Source organism: Watersipora subatra, chromosome 8 (genome assembly GCF_963576615.1).
Source record: "Watersipora subatra chromosome 8, tzWatSuba1.1, whole genome shotgun sequence".
NCBI lineage: Eukaryota > Metazoa > Bryozoa > Gymnolaemata > Cheilostomatida > Watersiporidae > Watersipora > Watersipora subatra.
The window spans coordinates 55,281,758-55,301,497 of record NC_088715.1 but is presented as its reverse complement, the minus strand read 5'-3'; the positions used below and the strand labels follow the sequence as shown (position 1 = coordinate 55,301,497).

At 34.8% G+C, this 19,740-nt stretch overlaps 1 protein-coding gene across 1 annotated transcript in view; it reads right to left on the bottom strand.

The window, feature by feature from the left end:
- The window catches only part of LOC137401627 (uncharacterized), a 44,073-nt gene extending 24,865 nt beyond the window's left edge, over window positions 1-19,208 (bottom strand). Inside the window, exons 1-6 of the mRNA XM_068088068.1 lie at window positions 19,077-19,208; window positions 18,203-18,244; window positions 16,281-16,354; window positions 13,006-13,083; window positions 6,987-7,092; window positions 6,238-6,406 (exon numbers count right to left, since the gene is read on the bottom strand). Of these exons, the coding sequence (XP_067944169.1) occupies window positions 6,238-6,406; window positions 6,987-7,092; window positions 13,006-13,083; window positions 16,281-16,354; window positions 18,203-18,244; window positions 19,077-19,140 (533 nt within the window). The 5' untranslated portion in view covers window positions 19,141-19,208. The remainder of the gene's footprint in view (window positions 1-6,237; window positions 6,407-6,986; window positions 7,093-13,005; window positions 13,084-16,280; window positions 16,355-18,202; window positions 18,245-19,076) is intronic.
- Window positions 19,209-19,740: the final 532 nt, after the last annotated feature.

Here is a 19,740-nt window from a genome sequence, read left to right as displayed (position 1 = left end):
AGATATATCAGAAAAAAATTTCACAAACAAGTTGCCTAGCATAGTATTTAAGATATTTGTTGAGTTAGAATTTTTAATTTTTGCTTCGACTTATAAAACAACAACGTTTTATGAAAGTTCAAAGGCCATATCAGTTATTTGGGAAATGATTTCGGGTGCAGAACCTGATAATCATTAGAATTTAATTAAAAGCTGAAATATTTGTATTTCGAGCAAACCACTGGTAGAGGCTTGGCTGTACTGTGCTTATAACTGCCGGCCTTAAAAGGCATTTATGCAGCATGCACAATATTTGATGGAACAGACAACTTCATTAGCAGAAAAGTTTGAGCATATAACTTTGAGAAAACCACCAACATACATCATATATTACAACCTTGAGAAAGGGATCTTTAATAGATGACAAATCCAAGAAAATTCACTAACAAAGCTAATCCTTGCATGAATTGCAGTTGATCAGCACAAAAGTGGCAAACAAAAGTGAAGCAACGAGTGCAGTAAGATCAGCTCATGACATTATCTTCCAGGCCAAAAGAGAAGGCAAAGCACTCACATCAGAAAGTATAACACTTTTGTAAAGCAAACATCATAAGACTCAAACACAAGACCTTGATGAAACTACATTACCATTGGGTAGATTTATGGCTAACACAGCAACTAGCGGTGGATATGAGGCACCTTACAATATTACCCAACCTGCTGTCAACCTCTTCAAATAAACTTAGAAACCTCTGAAAGGCGAGAAAAAGAATAACTCATCTGAGAACTAGTTTGGATTTTGAAAAATCATACACAGAAACCACTTTAGTAAAGTGCCAACATTGACTCAAAACCAAAGATTTTCCCGGAAAACTCTAAAACCATTAAACAGGAAAGCTTCAATTTTCATCAAATTTTTGCTGAAATACTTCGAACTTAGTTTTATGCATTCTTGACATCTATGCTGGTGGCCCATGTTCAATGCATCTAACAAATGTATATAAGTATTCTTGAGTGGATAATACTCAAGGTTCCCATTAAAATATACATATCGTAAAACCTCTATTTGAATGTCACCTTTATTTGACAACCATTATAGTGAAAAGGTTAAAAACTAATGTAGTTTTTAGTTTATCATAACTTTATTTGCACACCATGGCGCTTTAAAAGCGCCATGGCTGTGGTATATAGATATACATACCTGTATGCAGATATATATATTCAGTATCTAGTATCTATACCTATATGCATATATATATATCTATGCATATATATATATATATATATATATATATATATATATATCTATGCATATATATATATATATATACATGTATATATATATACCTGTATGCACATATATATATACCTGTATGCATATATATATATACCTGTATGCATATATATGCCTGTATGCATATATATACAAGTCAAACATGGATAACTCGAACTTCACGGGACCGAGCAAAAGTGTTCGAGTTATCAGAGAGTTCAAGTTATCAGAGCACTGTCACAAGTCCATGTATTTATTTATTAGTAGATACATGAACATATACAAACTATAATATAAATCAAAAGCATAAATGGCTTGTTTCAAATTGAATGCTTCTAATGTAAAGTTTAAAACTTTTTTATCAAAAAGTATAGAAATTTTTCTATCACTTGAGATTGGTTTGTTGTTTGAGGTGATGTTATTGCCAGGACGTTTTTAGATTAAAATTGGCAAAACTTGATCGTTGTTGAAATGCTCAGAAGAAAAAAACATCTTTTACTTTAGAGCGTTTTAACCAAGATCAGATTTGCCGACTTTTCTTGAAGTTTATGCGAAAGTTACCTCACTTTTCCTTGCTTCCGAAGGACCATCGCCAAATTTCACCAAACCTTTAGAAAAGTCGTTAACAAAAATATTTTGCCAATGGTGGTAATAACGACGCCTGTGAATTACGAAAAGATGAGGTTCACCTCTATGGCTTAGAAGAAAGTAATTTTCTAAAGCGATAACAACCGTCTCGGTAGCCGTTGGGCAAAAAAACTGTTCCAGTTAACAAAGTTGAGGTCGAGTTATCCAAAGCAATTTATCATTAAGAAACCGTTCGGGCTAACCATGTGTTCGAGCTATCCAAGGGCGAGTTATCCATGTTTGACTGTATATACCTGTATGCATATATATATAACTGTATGCATATATATACTTGTACGCATAGATATACCTGCATGGAGATATATACTCGAACGCATATGGGTCTTTCCATAGAACTCGCCCACAAAGTGTGACAGAGGTCAAAATCTCAAATCACCCCTACACTAAATTTAGCATTGCTTTTAGGAAGCCTAGCTATTCACATTTTGTAAACAAAACAGTTATTTGCTGTTTTGTTTTTTAAATTTCGCAGTATATTGGTGTTTTTACAACAGGTCGGGGAACAGTTGCCAATGTAACAGGGGACAGCATATCATATTTTTTTATCAAACAAAAAGACACAAGCTTAATCATCTTTCACCTGCTTTAATAATTGGGTGATAAGGTTACAATGCCATAAGAACAGTTAACTATGGAGTGCAAACAATATACTTTACATAAAACAATTGCCTGTCTTACCATACATACAGGTTGCCGATGTACACAAGGGGACACCATTTCCCGGTTACACTGGTAATATTGCCAAATGATAACACTATGTCATTAATTTGAAGTAATGTTACTTCCCACATAAAATAACAGTGATCATACATGTTTATATCTTTTGATTCCGGTTTTGATTTAGGTTAGTTATCCTAATACAGGTTGCCGATGTAACAGGGACATCAAGTGATGCGGAGTTCCTGTTACATTGGTACCATCGGCAGAGTGAATTCAACTTCGCAGATGACAAGAAAACGAATTTGCAAAATAAAATAAAGCTTCCTTTGAGTACATTATCTTACATTTCAGACCCCGATGCTTTCATGTCCCACATTTTGCAACAAAAACTGTCGGGGACACCACATAATAATGCCTTTTATATCAATAAGTGTTGGTCGCTGGACGTCATACATTGTGCCAATTGATGTTAGGACTGGTGCTATCCAAGCAAACACTGATCCATTATGATACTGTTTTTACTTTGTGATAATTTAAACGTGAAACATTTGATTTGTTTAATCACACTTTGTGGGCGAGTTCTATGGAAAGACCCATATATATATATTAGACTTATCACCATTTATTTAGGAATGCTACTGCTCAAGTGACCTAGATATAAAACATTTCCGCTGCAGAGTTACCTAAGATTGAAGAACCAAACTGTCCTATGAGTGGCAGGTAAGTTTTCTTTTAAACACCTGAGCCCCCAGTTGACAAACAAACTAAAACCTGTTAGAGAAATTTCCACAGAACAGCACTTGTAACTAATATTAACAGATAACTGTTGACATATTGAAAGAAATTCTTTATATCGCATATGACAGCGACTGAATACGCTTCTGGTAACCTCGTCTGTGACATAACAAACACTCCGAGTAGTCGAAGGAAAGGGCAGGTTGCGTACTGTTAGTTTGGTCTGCATACGACTAGGAATAGAAGTTTTATAATTAACCCAGTCTTATCCCCAAGCTGCAGACAGTGAAATAATTGTGATAGTTTAATAAGGGCTATTCAACATATCACACAATCATACTGAGCCTAGGTGCAATGCTCTTCTCGCCAATAACGAACCATAAGATAACAATATCTCACAATCGTGCAACAATAAACAACATTACCTCTTGATGATGGGACCGTGCTAAAAAGGAGACAACTTCTTTCATTTTAATGTCAACAAAAGAGGCATTATAGAGACAGCCAGCCTCAGCAACAATTGAATGTCATTATAGAGCATAATAATATAAAAAACTAAATTTCAGATTGCCAATGAAAAGAAAACAATTGTATATTTAAAGTAGCCTTATTGTGAAAGTTTAGCATGCCCATTGCAAAGTGTTAAAACATGCTGCACTATAGTTCAATCTTGTGTTTACCATTAATTAAAAAACTATGTACATGTATGTATACCATTATGATGTGTACAGTGTCCATTGGTGAATGGAAAATTTTTTAAACGCTGCAAAAAATATAACCTTCACAAAAACTAAAAGAGAAAGCAAAACAGTAACTTCCTATTTAAAGATGAACTTGTACCAAGTTTTCGTTGATTTGATCAGAAAGTATCGACATTTCTCTAGCACTTACAATTTTTTTATGTTTGAGATGATGTTTGCCAGGATGGTTCTGGATTAAAATTGACAAAACTGGATCCCTGTTAAAATGCTCAGATCAAGCGAGAGTGCGATTATGATGTCTATAGTTGCAAAGAGATCGACAGGATAGTAATGCGAAACGTTGCAACTTGAACACAATAGAGGATATCAACTATAGCAATGATAAAAACTAGTGATGCCATTTCACATGTAATTTATTTCTGAGTGTTTTAATAGTAATTTAATAAGTTTTAATAATGATGGTTTAATAAGAAATTTAAACAGTCGACGCATAAAGTTATCTATCACTCTCTTGATTCTGACAATACTATGTATCATTTGTATCGTACAAAATAGGGTAACCCCAGCGGCTTATCGGTATTTAGCCTGTCCTCCGTCATCTGTGGCAAGTGAGTCCCCCTTTCAGTACGACTGGCTACATAGATAGTAATAGAAGAAAGAGACTTCTTAATGAGAAAATTGAATCACTAACGGTAATTAAAAGAAACATTGATTTGCTCTTAACTTGTACAGGCGCAGCAGTTCATCCAGCAATAGAAGAGAGACTTCGTTATCACAGAGAGAACTGTACCACTAACAGTAATTACCTTTATTTACAAATTACAAGAAACATGACTGTTTTGTTACTACATGCGCGGTATGCCATTATGTGAATATGTATATATATTGTTTTACCATAAATACAAATAAATACATTAATATTTATATTTCTTTGCATTATGTATATATTTGCATAATAAAATGAACAACTATCTATACAACACAAAAGATCTGAATCGGTATTTGTATCGGATTATTTTTCAATAAGAACCGGTATATCAGATGGAAATCTGAATCGGCTGATGAATTTAGAATCGGGGCATCTCTAATGGAATATACACCATGAAATGTACACTGCTAAATATACCATCAAATGTATACCATACAATGTACCTCATGCAATGTACGTCAAACGCCATAGACCATCCACCTGTACAATTATGCCAACCAATACGCAGTACTAAATAAAGCAGATGCTTCTATAACGTACTGTAAATTCAAAATAACGTAAAGAATTTATGTGAATTTTTTGCTTCGTATTACGTAAAAGATTCCATACAGTGTAAAGTGTGAAGTCAGGCAAGTTTTAAGATTCTATTTGAATGTAAGTCTATCTCATGGCATTTGCAAAAAAAAAAACGATGCGCTTATAGCATTATATATGTACATGAAATATGTACAACCTTCGTGACATCATCAGATGTGCCGACAAAACAGAAAATAGGGTAGCTGCGCAATCGTTGATAAATATGTAGTTAAAGGTGCTCAATTGGTGCAGGTGTTACAGCGTAGGTCTACCAATCTGAATGCAGATAGACAATGATAAAGTAGACACTGATCTTTATATATATAGTATAAATACATTTTTGTTTTGCTTTATTGTAGACGTATTAAATATATGTTATTAGTTTTACTTTGTAGAATAGAGTTTGTCGCTTAGAAAAAAAGTAAATAGTTGTAAATGAACGTCGAAAATGTGTGCCCCCCATCAAATTATTGTAAAATTATCGCAATCATGGTCTATAAAACCAGTGAGATTGATCATAAAAAGGAGAAAAGTTGTTGATGCAAACCAATAATACTGCAGTTACTGTACAGCCCACAAATTAAAAGAGTTGAGTCAAGTTTTTTTTGCATGGCCAAATGAGTGAGTTTGGAAAGATCTTGGATCGGATTAAGCAATTTACATATATTTTGCTGTTCTCATAACGTAAAATGCCTATAACGTAAACGCTCCCGGAACAGATCATTTACGTTATAGCCCCTACTGTATATGTCACACGCAGTATGTATCAAGCGACAGGCATGGTGGGACAAACGAGAGTCTACATTGGCAGCTATGCGTATTTAGTGAAAAGCTTCAAGACACCAAAGTAGCCAACCATTTATGATTCCATGATTGATAATACGCATACAATATAATAATAATATAATACGTATACAATTACATTTGGAGGTCGAAAGAGACATGTATGTACAAACCTAGTGCCGAAAAGCTCTGCATACGCTTGACTACCAGCTAAGGCATAGCTAATATCCAACACCAACAGCATTCCCACAAGTATGGCGTCAAACAGGAAGCTCACAAAACGATTAGGCAGAAACTGCTCTCCGATCAAATGAAAGTCAGGAGCTCTTGGTTTAGGCTGTTCTAAAAATTATAATAGTAGACATCGGCTAGCAATTGATGATGTGTGTAATGGGGTGGCCATTGTAACAATAGTACCAAAGGCTAGAAAGCCAAAGCCAAACAAGTTAATAATTGAGATATCGCCTTATCCTGGGTTCAGATATACTGAGCCCAAGTTTTGTCGTGTAAAATATCAAAGTCACTAAAACTAATTTGGTAACTCATTTCACTTTTTATCAAAGAAATAGAAGAACTGAAAACCGGGTGAATCTGTGGCCGAGTTCACAAGAGCCTATGCCGCAGTTGACACTGACAGTAAATCCTTGAGTATTTGCATGCATATGTAATGATTTATACTTCCATCTGGTTCAGCCTAACACTGGAGACGCTGCCTTATAACAAAACCCGAAGTACACCAAGAGACAGCTCGTCGACTTATATTAATATACTCTCAGTCGCTTTACAATAAAACAACGTTTGGCATAAAACTGTTTTAGGAGCCAAACCATTAAAAATATACGGTTAACATAGCAAGCACCCAAATATGATTTTCACAAGAGTTTCTATCAAGTGATAGTAGCGGTCAGACTTTCTGTCTCACCTGGAATTATATGGGGTATGTCTTCATCGCTGCTAGTGCCATCATCAGTTGGAGTTGAGTTTAGGGGTATCCTGTCTTCATCCACCACGTTTGGCTTGCTCCTCCTCTGTAACAGCAAAGACAGAACTTAAGTGAAGTTAAAAGCAGAGGGAAAAGAAAGTTTGGTTACTTTTATTGCATCATGCTATGAATCAAGACTTATATTAAATTGCTTAACAGAGCAACAAATTTACTCCCATTTCTTCAAAAAAAAACAGATAGAATGCATATTTTTAGTTTGGTTTGAGCGACTAGCATGGCCCAGATGTTTTCTAGCATGCGCTAACTTGTCTTTAAGTTTTTATTACACACACCTCATTGGGTACAGCCCAAGATAATACCTAGCAACCTAGCACCAGTGTTCAATGCTGAGTGGATCCACAGAATCGGGCCAAATGTTGGTTCTTGGTAATTAGCTGAAAGAGTCGAGTTTATTTGAGATTCGATTTTGAACGATGACTGTTGGGCTTAACAGAAGAAAATCTATTCTTACAAAGGTAGTTACTTTGGTGGTTACTTACACCTGTGGGAAATATGCAAAAGCCATCTCTAGCAATAAAACCATTTCCAAAACATTTTAGGACATTCGTTTAAAGGTTGACTTGCAACAAAATTCACATTAAAGCTATTTGGTATCAAAAGATTCACCATGTCTTACTCTGTTGTGTTGTAGGTGCAAAATATGTGGGAATGTGATTGCAAGCTCTTAAAAGCTAAAAAACGAACAGTTAATCGCAGCCACACGAGACAGCCGTAGTTTGGATTCTCTTTCCAAAAGTGCTTAAATGGGACGTAGTTGTTACAAGTTGGTTTCTGTTTACACTTTCATGCAACCTCATTCGTTGAAATATTTTCACAAATATACTTCACGAATTCAATAAAACCATGTTTATTGTTCTTACGCATCTATTTTATCGTCATTAAAATGCTGACAATTTTAGCACTGATATCTTATATGTTACCGTAAAAATTCGTTTAATTTTTTAACTTTAGCTCGAAGGAGTACATATCATTGTCTAATAATCATGACGAGCCTGTTGGTCACCTGTGATAATCGAAAAGTGCTGCAGAAATTATTTGCGAAGTATTGGGTCACATGATCAGATTACGACTTGACGATTAGAACAAGCCGAAACAAAACTGTAAAGTAGCGAGCATCTATATTTGATATGGGGTCTTTAGTAAAACCCGAATTGTTTGTCATAAACTAGTGCAATGATAAGTTTTATATTGAGCTTTTTATTGGCCTTTCAATTCACGTGAGAACATCCCGTGACAAAACATTAACCAAATGTAATGACTATGTCAGAGAAATAAAGAGATTCCAATCTACGGTGGCTTTTCGTTTTTGAGCTTTTAAGAGCTTGTAATCACATTTCCACATATTTGGCACCTACAACACAACAGAGTAAGACATGGTGAATCTTTTGATACCAAATAACTGTAATGTAAATTTTATTGCAAGTCAACATTTAACTAATTAGATCAATAGCACATTTTCACTTCGATTCAAATCTTCACTTTAATTTATTTGACGATTTATTTGACAAATATTCTGTTTCGTAATTGTCCAGTTTTCAGAGTTAACATACGCCATCTTTTTCTTGAGCACAAATACAGCAGCACCAAAAGCTGCCATCAGAAGTGGTTGATGATCCACAAAATTTCATTGATACGCTGACAAGGCAGGGAATGACAATGAGACGTCCAGCAAGAATGTCAGGAACTTCACCTAACTAATGCTAATGCTTATTGGTCAATCTTTTTGACAACCGAGCATTTATTAGCCTGAGTGTTTTAGTCGTAGCTTATATCGTTGCAATACAGTAAAACGCATTTACCGATGCAAATATAGAAGTCAAGCTGATATTATTTCTAGTTGAATTACACTTTCCACGCTGTCCTATGGGCCTCATGTTGCCCTGTGCTTGATCAATTCTTCATGCTACCCTAGGACACTTATATTTCGCTAGTATTTAGTTTCGTGAGTAGCATACAGAGTAAAATTTCGCTGCAACTTAATTTCGCAGCTATGATGAGTGCGAAAATATAGTGATGAGAAAATAAATGCTGTGGAACAAACATAATTAGATTCCTCAGGTTCGGTTCATTGTTAAAAAAAAAATTTTCAATTTGGGACTACATGTAGTTTGTAATTGTGAATCGCAGGTAGAATTGTGTAGTCAAGATCGATAATGCAATTTGATCGCTTGCTGCCATTTATTTCTTGGACTATCAATGAACAAAGCTATTTTACTCCGCGTTTTCGCTCATTGGTTATGATAGTTTAGTTTCGCTCATGAAATTTTCGCGAGAGGATGACTCCACGAAAACGCGAAAGTTAAATGAGGCGAATACATAAGTGTCCTAGGGTATAACTTTTACTTCGATGTCAAAATGAGAAAACAAATCCTCTCCCTTAAAACAGTATGCTACAGCTTATGACAGTTACTATCAACTAAAACTGAGATGTTTTAAATTTTTGATTAAAAAAATTGTAACCACGTTCCGTACAAAGCTTTGAATCCTAAAAAAAAATAATAATAAATTTTATGCATATAATTAAATTTACTTATTTAAACATCGCTAGTGTTTAAGAGCATTGTCAAATAAATGTGGTTTGTACAGAATATGGAACTATGTAGGAATGAAGCTACTACATCTATATTTTATCGAATTGCAGGACTGAAGTCAAAATCTTTGTATTTAATTGAATTAGTAGAATGAATGTGCTATATCTGTATTGCCATGGAAACTTAAAACTGGCATAACCATAGAAAGATTTGAAGTACATAAAAGAGTAAATTTGAAGAAGTTATCTTTTTTTAAATGAATTAAATACCAATACAGTATGCGGAGTGTGGGCAATCACCTTACACAAGAGTTGGCAACAGATGGACAAAGGCTATGACCTCAATAATAGCGATAATCGTTTCACTCATTGTCGAGGGAGCCATTGATTATGGCATGAGAAAGGATTGTTTTACATGAGTCCGTTTCTTTCAAATGAGTGACAAATATTTTGAAAGAATCCTACCCTTTTAGTCACATACTGTGGTCGCGGAGAATTATAGCGGGCGAGTCAGAAAAGACAAATTGCAAAAATTTTGCCCAGTTTAAACCACTCATAAATTATAAATGAGCCACACAATTATTCTTCGTGACTTTTACTGTTTAGATCTGTTCAAGGTAGAGTAGTAAAACATAGATCTGTTCAAGGTAGAGTAGTAAAACATAGATCTGTTCAAGGTAGAGTAGTAAAACATAGATCTGTTCAAGGTAGAGTAGTAAAACATCTGACAACTCTGTAATTTGGATGATATCAGCATCATAAGATGTGAAACTAAGCGTTCACAGCATTCATTGTCTAGCTAGAAAAAATGGAGCTATTCACTACTTGCATCATCTGAATTCCAGCACTACCCAGTCAACCTCCTTGAAAAATTACCCACAAAGGTTAAAAACCAGTAAATACTCGTAGGCTGCTTATGAAAGCTGAAACTGCCTTGAGCGTGGGATCATTATAATTATTGTCAGGAAAATTAGTATTTTCTGATTAAGATTAATCTTCTATGAAAACAAAACTTTTGTGTTTTTTATTTCAAAGTCGAAACTGACAGATTTTTGCAGCTACAAACTCTAGAGAAATCAATATTCACAAGAAAAACACTCCATTGTTTGTCTTTAGGATGTGTTCAAAGACCTAGCAAACTTTTAAGTAAATTAACCAGTTTAATCTTGCAACTGACATATCGACGTACCCAACTATAGTAAAACTTTGCTTTTGAAACAAGTCTTAGGCCTATTAATTTTTATTTTAATCATTTATATTTTCTAGAGTAGCTCAAGGAACAAGGCATGTCTAATCAAAGCGATCAGTAGTGTAAAATGTATATTAGTAGCAGAGAAGATTTTAATGAAGCATTCCTAGTGAGATAATGAGTTGTATACAGTAGTCACATGAAATGCGGCGATTTCCAGAATGCTTCATAAGCAAGAGCTCTGCAATCTAGTAACATGAACAATATCAGAGCTCTACTGCAGTTAACTTGATAGTCAGAGCAGTTTCCTTTTAGTTCAATTTTTGTTTCGCTTTTATCAAACTTCTGCAAGCATTAAAAACAGCAAATATAAACCTCCAATTTTATCTGCGCTAAAATTAACAAAGTTGTCCAACTTTTTAATAGTTTGATATAAAGGCTCATATTAAATACTGCTCGCTCAGACACTGAATTATGCAGGAGGTAATAATTAAACAGCACCATGTACAAAAAGGCAGATCATGGGAAAAATGTTGAATCAGTTGCAATGTGAACTCAAGCATAAAGAAGTTACTAAATGATGTTGTTGAAATGTTCAAGCCAGACCTTTGAAAGCAAGGTCCTAAATATCACCTACTGCTCGGAACTAGGAAGAATATATCCTACTAAAAACCCCAGTATCATCTAGAAGGCTGTGATGTGTGAAGAAGCATCCTACAAAAGGTGATTTACCTGACAAGATCTCTGGATGCAAACCAGTTTAAGCAAACCTGCGACACGGCCCAGTGTTTTCCATTGCAATAAAAAATTGTCACTATTTTATTGTTTTTTTTCTTACAATCATAATCCAGCTCTAGTAGTCAGTATTATTAAGGATGAGAACCTCAAAAAGCATCGTCACAACAAGACTGTGAAATAAAATTATTCCTTCAAGAGAGCACTTAGCGAATATGTGTTTATGACAGATTCTCAACTTTTAATATATCTGAAATGCCAGCACCATGAAATTGCTCAAGTTAATTGTTAGTGTCTGGGTCAGTATAAAGGGTGAGGCAGAAGACAGTGCTAGTTGATATGTTTTATAATGACTAGCTAGTAACCAAAAATGAACCCTGAGCATAAACAGTTGATCGGCTTTAATCCTGTGAATCATTCTATTAAGCGTCTCTTGTAGGTGGTGAGATCCTCAGGTACACCAACTGGCTAAACCAGGTCAACCGTACAGATTAGCTAATTAGGATTATGAATGTAGAGCAAAGGGAGATACCACTATTCTTAAACTGGATGAAGGCCATACGTTCATCACACCACTCACTGATCATACACAGCTTATAAACTAATGGACTTATATGTTTAAAACTACCATACTTTTCGGACCATAAACCGCACGCAACCCGATATAAGCCGCATCTGCTTTATTTTCCAAAAAACGATAATAAAACAATACATAAGCCGCACCTTTGTATAGGCCACATAACTCAGGACGGTGCTTTGTAACGCGGCAGCAACTTTGCTGTTTAAAACGGAACAGTGCCTAACGGCACTGTTTCGTACTAACCGATGCTTTTTAACCTAGTGCCTAATGGAACAGTACCGTTAGGCATTGTTTCGTTTTTTTCTTTCACCGCTAGAGGCACACTAACCGGAGATTCTGGTTAATGCGCCCTAGCGGTGAAAGAAAAAGCCACAGAATAGCCGCACCCTTATATAAGCCGCATGGCTCAAATCATCAGAAAAAAGTAGCGGCTAATAGTCCGAAAAGTATGGTAATGATATCTGGAAGCCACTGTCATATTTAGTCAACCAGTCAAAAACATCGTAACAAGAGTGTCTAGCAGCAGAAAGGAAGGAGTTGAATGTGTCGAAAAGTGCTTTACAAAACTTTCCGAAACATGCTTTGTCTCCTGATTAATATGAAGTTATCTCCCTTCACTTTCATTTTAAATAAACATACATACCAACTATTTCAACATGAATTTTTGTTGTTTCCTAAATATTTGAGCAGATTTAGGAAAAATCTAGTGTGTGTGTGTGTGTGTGTTTGTGTGCGTTTGTGTGTACGTTTGTGTGTGTAGCCATCCCTTGAAGTCATGACAACTCAGGTTGATGCTATAGGTAAGCAATAGATGTTGTGTCAACAATTCCTCAAAATTGCAATGCATTGAGTTTCATAAAAATAGTAAATGTATTTTTCAACTAAGAAGCACAGATGGACCTACCTTGAGTTTTCCATCTCCCTGCACTTGAATGGCTGAACATTTTTGTAGGACATCCACAGCAAGATATACAGCCGGAAACTTCAACAGAAAATACTTCCACAATCGAGGGTAACTTGTTAAACAGACACATAGAAATAAATAAAGAAATAGAAATAGATGTCTCCACAAAGTAAACTATTAGAAAGTAGCTGAATTAATAGTGAGAATGATAAGAACTGAATGAAGACACGCTGATGATAGTAATAATAGTGACTGAAGAACAGCTGCCGTAATAAAAACATATCAAGCGGTAAGAAAAAGACCTGCTGATATCTAGGATGAGTACATATTGAGTTTATACATCTGTATAATATAAACACTTGTATGTACAAAGCTTCAGCTTATACACCTACATTGGTGTAAACAAGCTTAGAAATGCAGGGTATACCTTCAGTAGGTCACACAGGTGTAGTACATCTATATATATATATATATATATATATATATATATATATATATATATATATATATATATATACACACATTATATATATCAATCTCAAAGTTTGTGTGTTTTTAGTCTGTCAAGCTATAGCTATTAAAATGTTGGAATGAAGAACCCTTAAAACAGAAGATTTGATCGCGGAACCTCCCATTCCAACAGGTGATATGCTAATTCATTGAGCTACGGCGAGATTGATGGATTCATTGGGTGATATGAGTAGAAATCTGGGTGAAAATACTCATAGCGCTCTGTGTTACACAATAGTATTAAAGCTTGCTCTCACAGCCCTTTATTAGTAAGTTTAGCAATAAGGATACTAGCTCACTCAAATTAGCCATTGGCAATGTGCCAGGCAAATGGCAGGCAACTACATTACCTGCCACTGTTTGTAAGCCTTTTTAATACCCGTGTAAAAAGGCTGGTCCATATATATAACAACCATGTGGCAGTGTCAAAATATATCTGTATGATATACATTTGGGTAAATCCACATATTCTGTGACAGACATTAACAAGATTCCAATTCCATTATTGACAAATTGATACTGTATTAATAGGGAAAACCTTTCTAGCTAAGTGACACTTCTTGAATTTCACTCCATCAGATATGATGATTAAGTACAAAAGTTTTACTTTTACCAAAGTGTAGTTACAGATCTATGTGACTTGAGCAGAATGCTAATGACGCTGGAAATACATATTAACCCTGTATTATTTCTTTTTAATCAAGTGTTTACCATTGATCGTATTTACCATCCTTTAAAATGAAAAAGGTTTCATATTCTCATTAAAATTCTCCAACATCTTATCACCTCAACAAGGTGACATCTTAACAAAATCTCTTTATCACCTTAACAAGGTCTTGAGTCATAATAACTTCCAGATACCCCTTATTTAATTTCCAGATATCAACTTAATAAGATGATATCTGGAAGTTATTATGACTCGAGACCTCTTGCAACAGAACTCGATATTATAGGCAAGGTCCTCAGCAATGTAAGAAACTGATAAATTCAAGGATCTCAATACAGGCATACAGCTTTTTGGAGTGTTTGTATTTCGTTGCAGATGTGACAAAACTCATGTGTTAAAAACTAACCAATGCAATTCGATTTTTAGTTCATCAATAAGTATTACGGTTGGTTTAAGAAGCCTCCTTCATACCTAGAAAGAATCAAACAGCCAGTTAAAGTTAACTCTCAAAAATTTATACTGTACTTAATTCGAATTTTCTTCTGCACTCTGGTTGGAATAGATATACTATAACTACACTGTATTGTGGGTATATCGGCGTTATAGTTAGCTGAATGATGGCATTACGTTGTGGCATAAGGTAAAACATAAAGCAGTCTCTTTTGACAAAATAACAAAGCGCACTGTTATGTCTCAGTTAAACATTGAAACCCAGCAAATCGCATGACTGAAGAGAGCAGAGAGTGGATATGGGAATACAAAGAGAGAGACTAGATATAAAACAGTAGAAAAAATAATGCAAATAAGAAGAAAGTTAATATGGTGACACTGAAAGGTAAGCATTTTAGGCATATACATGTAAATTCCTAACGAACCGTGTTGCGGATTCAGCTAACTATTGAACTAGTATTGTAGCGGTAGTATTTTATTTGGTTAGCTCGATTATAACATATGAGCATCCAAAAGGTAACCAGACAAGGTTGTTTTTCTCAAAATAAAGCCTGTTTGCCATATCGGTTGCGAGACCATGGCAGCAATCTTGCGCAACAAAACACTTGCGACGCGAGCCAGATTCTGTTCACATGAAACTGCATCGCTAATAATCGCATAAAAATGTTCACTCGCAATGCCATTTCGATAATGCTGACCTTCACTTGTACAGTGCATTTCGGAAGGTTTTGCATGCGGCTCTTTGCGAACTTTGAACAGCGTTAAACTATTGCGTTGACCGCCAGAAACTACCGGCGATACTCGGCGAGTAGGTTCACATTACACCGCTAATGGCCTGCGGTGCTGTCGCCGGTGCTTACGGCGTATATAGGAACCGGGCTTTAGGTAACTACAGCAGACGCTACTATAACAAAAAGCACATTTTATGTAAATTCAACTTGTTTATGAGATTTATGTAGTTTTTGCTTTATACTATGTAAACAATTACAAGTCTCAGGTGAGAGCAAATTATCATAATTGATTTGAAACGAGAGGCCCATAGTTGGCCTTAAAAATATCCTTTTCCCTCTTGTCACACTTGGGAGAGAAGATGATGCATAGGGTATCTCTGTTATGTATATCCTAGGGTATATTTATTATGTATATAATAGTAAGACCCTAAAAATCTAGTGTGTCTAGAGAGATCATCAAGTGAGCTGATAAAGCTAAGGAAATATATAGCTGAACTATTATTCAAAATGTACACCCAAAGGTGGTCGATTAAGATGGTCGATTGGTGCAGGTGTTACAGTGTTGATCTACGAAGCCAAATGTCACTAATTAATGTGTCATTGAAAACGATATTTTATCCTAACTTCTAACCTGACTTTGAACAAATGAACAAACATCGCTCTTACTTAGCAGATATAAATTTTAGTTTTACTCTGTTTACACCACCAATATGTAACATCATTCAATGAAGAGATTAGGCTTATTTTTTAAGTCAAAAAGGTGAAATTGTGACAATATTGAAACAGATTATGCAATTTACATATATTTTACAATTTGTATAACATAAAATCCATAATTTAAGATAATTTACGCTGTAAGAGGGTGTTCTGTATTTACTAGTTAGTTGTACCAGTATGTATATTTGTGAACAACTTACCTGAACTGCAAACACAACTGTAAATGACAATAAGAAGGGAGTAAGACCAGACTTGGCTAAGGTAACAGGAAGACCTAAAAAATTTAAATATCAGTGATGGTTAGACAACCGCATAGAAAATTGGTATACTGGAAACGGGAAAATAACAACAGAATGAGACCAATTTAATATAAATAAAATCAAACAATAGTGAGTAACAGCACCAACAACCACTAAATAAGTTATCATACTCTGCGCTCGCGTTAGCCACAATAAATGGCAGAAAGTTTTGGCAGGAATTCTTGCAACTATGAGTCGATGTGAAATTAACAAAATTTTCAGTACAGGGCAGAAAACTTTTTAACCTGGGTTAACCTTCTTATGGAGCAATTTTGAACCATCCATCACCCATCAATATAGTTATGCAACCAATTAGCCAATAGCTAATTAAAGAAACTTGAGCAAAACGATATGACTGCAACATAACTTTCTGTTCACGGATTTTGTGGACCTCCATTAAAGATGGCTTAACTCTTATACGATAGAATCTTTTATTTGTGTTGATGAAATTAACTACCAAAAGGTATCACTACTATTAACTACCAAAATTAAATACCAAAAGGTTATTGCTGATATACACCCCGCATTTTCGCGGCAAACATTGGAGTTTGGACCATAAAGCTTCAATTCAAACTCTTTGAAACCGACAAAAAGTATCCACAAGAAAAGTTGTATTTGACAAACCAAAGCTATACATGTGTAATATTTTTTGTTTAGTGAAACAAGCTACAAAAGGAAAAATGCTATGGTTTCCGCAGTTTGACCAAAACACAGACTTCATTCTCTAATATAAAAATGTAAATATACTATCAATAAACAATCTGAGGCCTAAAGTATTTTCCTAAAAATGATCAGGTTAATGCTTACAACTTTTCTTTTCATTTATCCTTGCCTGAAAAAAAAAAACTTAAAAACTGTTTTATTATGCTGTGAACTCTTGAGTAAAAAGAAAAAGGTTTTTTTGCAAAACAAGTTGATACCATAAATTTATTGTGGCAAAACTTGGGATGTGTCAACTCTGTGATCAATTTTCTTGTAGCCATTATAAAGGCTTTCTGGCAGAATGATTAATATACACAAGCTGATATAAAGGCTTTCTGTAGGAAAAAAGGTGATATTCATCGCTAAAACGAGTTCGACCACAAAAAACTTTGAGTGGAGAGGTATCACAGGTTCTTTTTTAGGAACATAGTCATAGCTAAATTGTTGATAATTTTTATATATTGAAAAGTGTAGCCAGCAGCTTTAGAATACGTTGCTCATAAATGGCAGATCGAGATGATGGGACAATTATAAAATTGGGCTAAACATTAATTAAAAAATATATATATAGTTGGCATTACGTACAATTTGAAAAATTCTCGTGTGATATTCTCTTCAAACTGGGCGACCCCTGATACAACCTCAAATCTACATCTCATCGCATACATTGAATGTAGTCTAACGAGTCTCTTTTTGCGCATAAACATCCGAGACGGAATTTGACAGTATACTTGGATTTATAAATAACAAATATGCTTAATTTTATACAAACAACAGGCTAACATTAAAAGGTGACAATTTCTACACGCAAATCAAACTCTAAAATATAGTCAATTGTTAAACTCATAAAACTTCCATATAAAAACCCATTTTTTATACTTCATTTAGAAGACTAGCATATTTAAGTTATTATAAACATGTTCAGTCGAACCTATCTGAAGACACAAATCTCTAAATCTTTGTGTCTAATATAACAAAAACTATTATTGCTGTAACAAAAATAGTACTAAATCAATTTATAAATTAATATTCGATAGAGCCTCGATGTGTTTGAGATTATAAACTGCAGATGTTGTAACCTTGTGAACAAACATTAAAAAGGTACAATGATAAAGGCATACCAAGAACTCCAGTCCCCAAAAGAAAGCCAATTGTCAGAAAATCTGCAAAGAAAAAATTAAATGGGTATTCTAATAAGTAAATTGAAACAAGCTACTAGGCGCTACTGATGTATCACAAGGAAAAGAATGGATCTTGTCACTAAGCCTCCATCAGTAGTTAGCAATTTCAGCTTGATTATAGTCATCCAGTTACTGGAAGCATACTTCAGGCACAGGTGAATTAGTTTGTAAAACAATGAAGTAAACCAATTTATGTATCCAGACTGAAATAGATGAGCTCAGTTATTATCCATAATCAAGAAGGATCATTGTAAGTTGAAATAAAGCACTAACTAGAATTTGAAATATATTTAAATGATTCATTTAACTTGTGTTAAAAGCCACTAATTCATATGTGAAACAACGCTAATAACGCTTTCTGATTGAGCACGAGCTGGTTCTTTAACCAATGCTTGAAGATCTGGATGAACTTTGTTATAATTTGGAGACTACAAACTGCTACTGTTGATAAGAAAGAATTATTAGTGAGTATATCAAACGAGGAACAAAAAAGTGGTGCATAAATTTACGTTATAGATTCTTCCTGACCCTTAAACCTACTCTGTTGCTCCAAATATTGAATAATGCTATGTACCCTAGATGCTTACGACCCAGTCTGATTATTCTCAAACAATTGTAAGCCAGCTACCTAATTTTCAATAGAATTAATACGAGATCGTTTGAGTAAAAGATATTTCACTATTTCGATGCAAACCTTTGAATGTTAATTATACCGAACTGTTTCAAAGGCAAACTTTATTAATACGTCACTTTACAACAACATCAAACGTAGTCTCATTGCCATCTACAAACCATCAGCCACTAAAATACTCACAGCTCTGAACATAAACAAAAACATTTGAGCTGAATATGTTGCTGAAGGAGTAATTCTGCGTCATATCGCAGCGAACGCTGGCAGGTTCTCGAGTAGGCCAGAGGAAATTCACTACTCAAAGCATTAACCGCGACTGGAATAAAACATTAGAAATGGAACTTTCAGAAGTTTTCTTACACAGACGTTTAGTGCCATCGCTGTGAACCAATTTTGTCACGACATTTCTGAAGGATTTAAAGAGCGCAGCCCTGTAAAAACCATTGAACTCGAAACTCCAAGGTTTTAAGTTCAATGGTAAAAACACTCAGGCATGCGAATACATACTGGTAATTAATATCGACAACGGTTCAGCATAGAACGACTTAACGGGTTATAAAATTGAGTTTGTAAAGAAAACAGTCTATTCGGTTGTGACTTATACTAAAACCACAGTCTTTATTAGCGCAAATATTACACGCGTCGGTAGCATTAGTTTCAACTAGTATTCCATTATGACAAACGTGCTGTGTATGCTTCCGCTAGAATCTGGGTACAATGTGTATTTTGACGAAAGCGATGTACAGTACAATGGGAATAGGTATCGAATCTCAGAAAAGAAATCGATGCCATAATTGAATGTAAATCTACCGAAAGTTGTAGCAGCATCCGATATTTTGTTTCGACT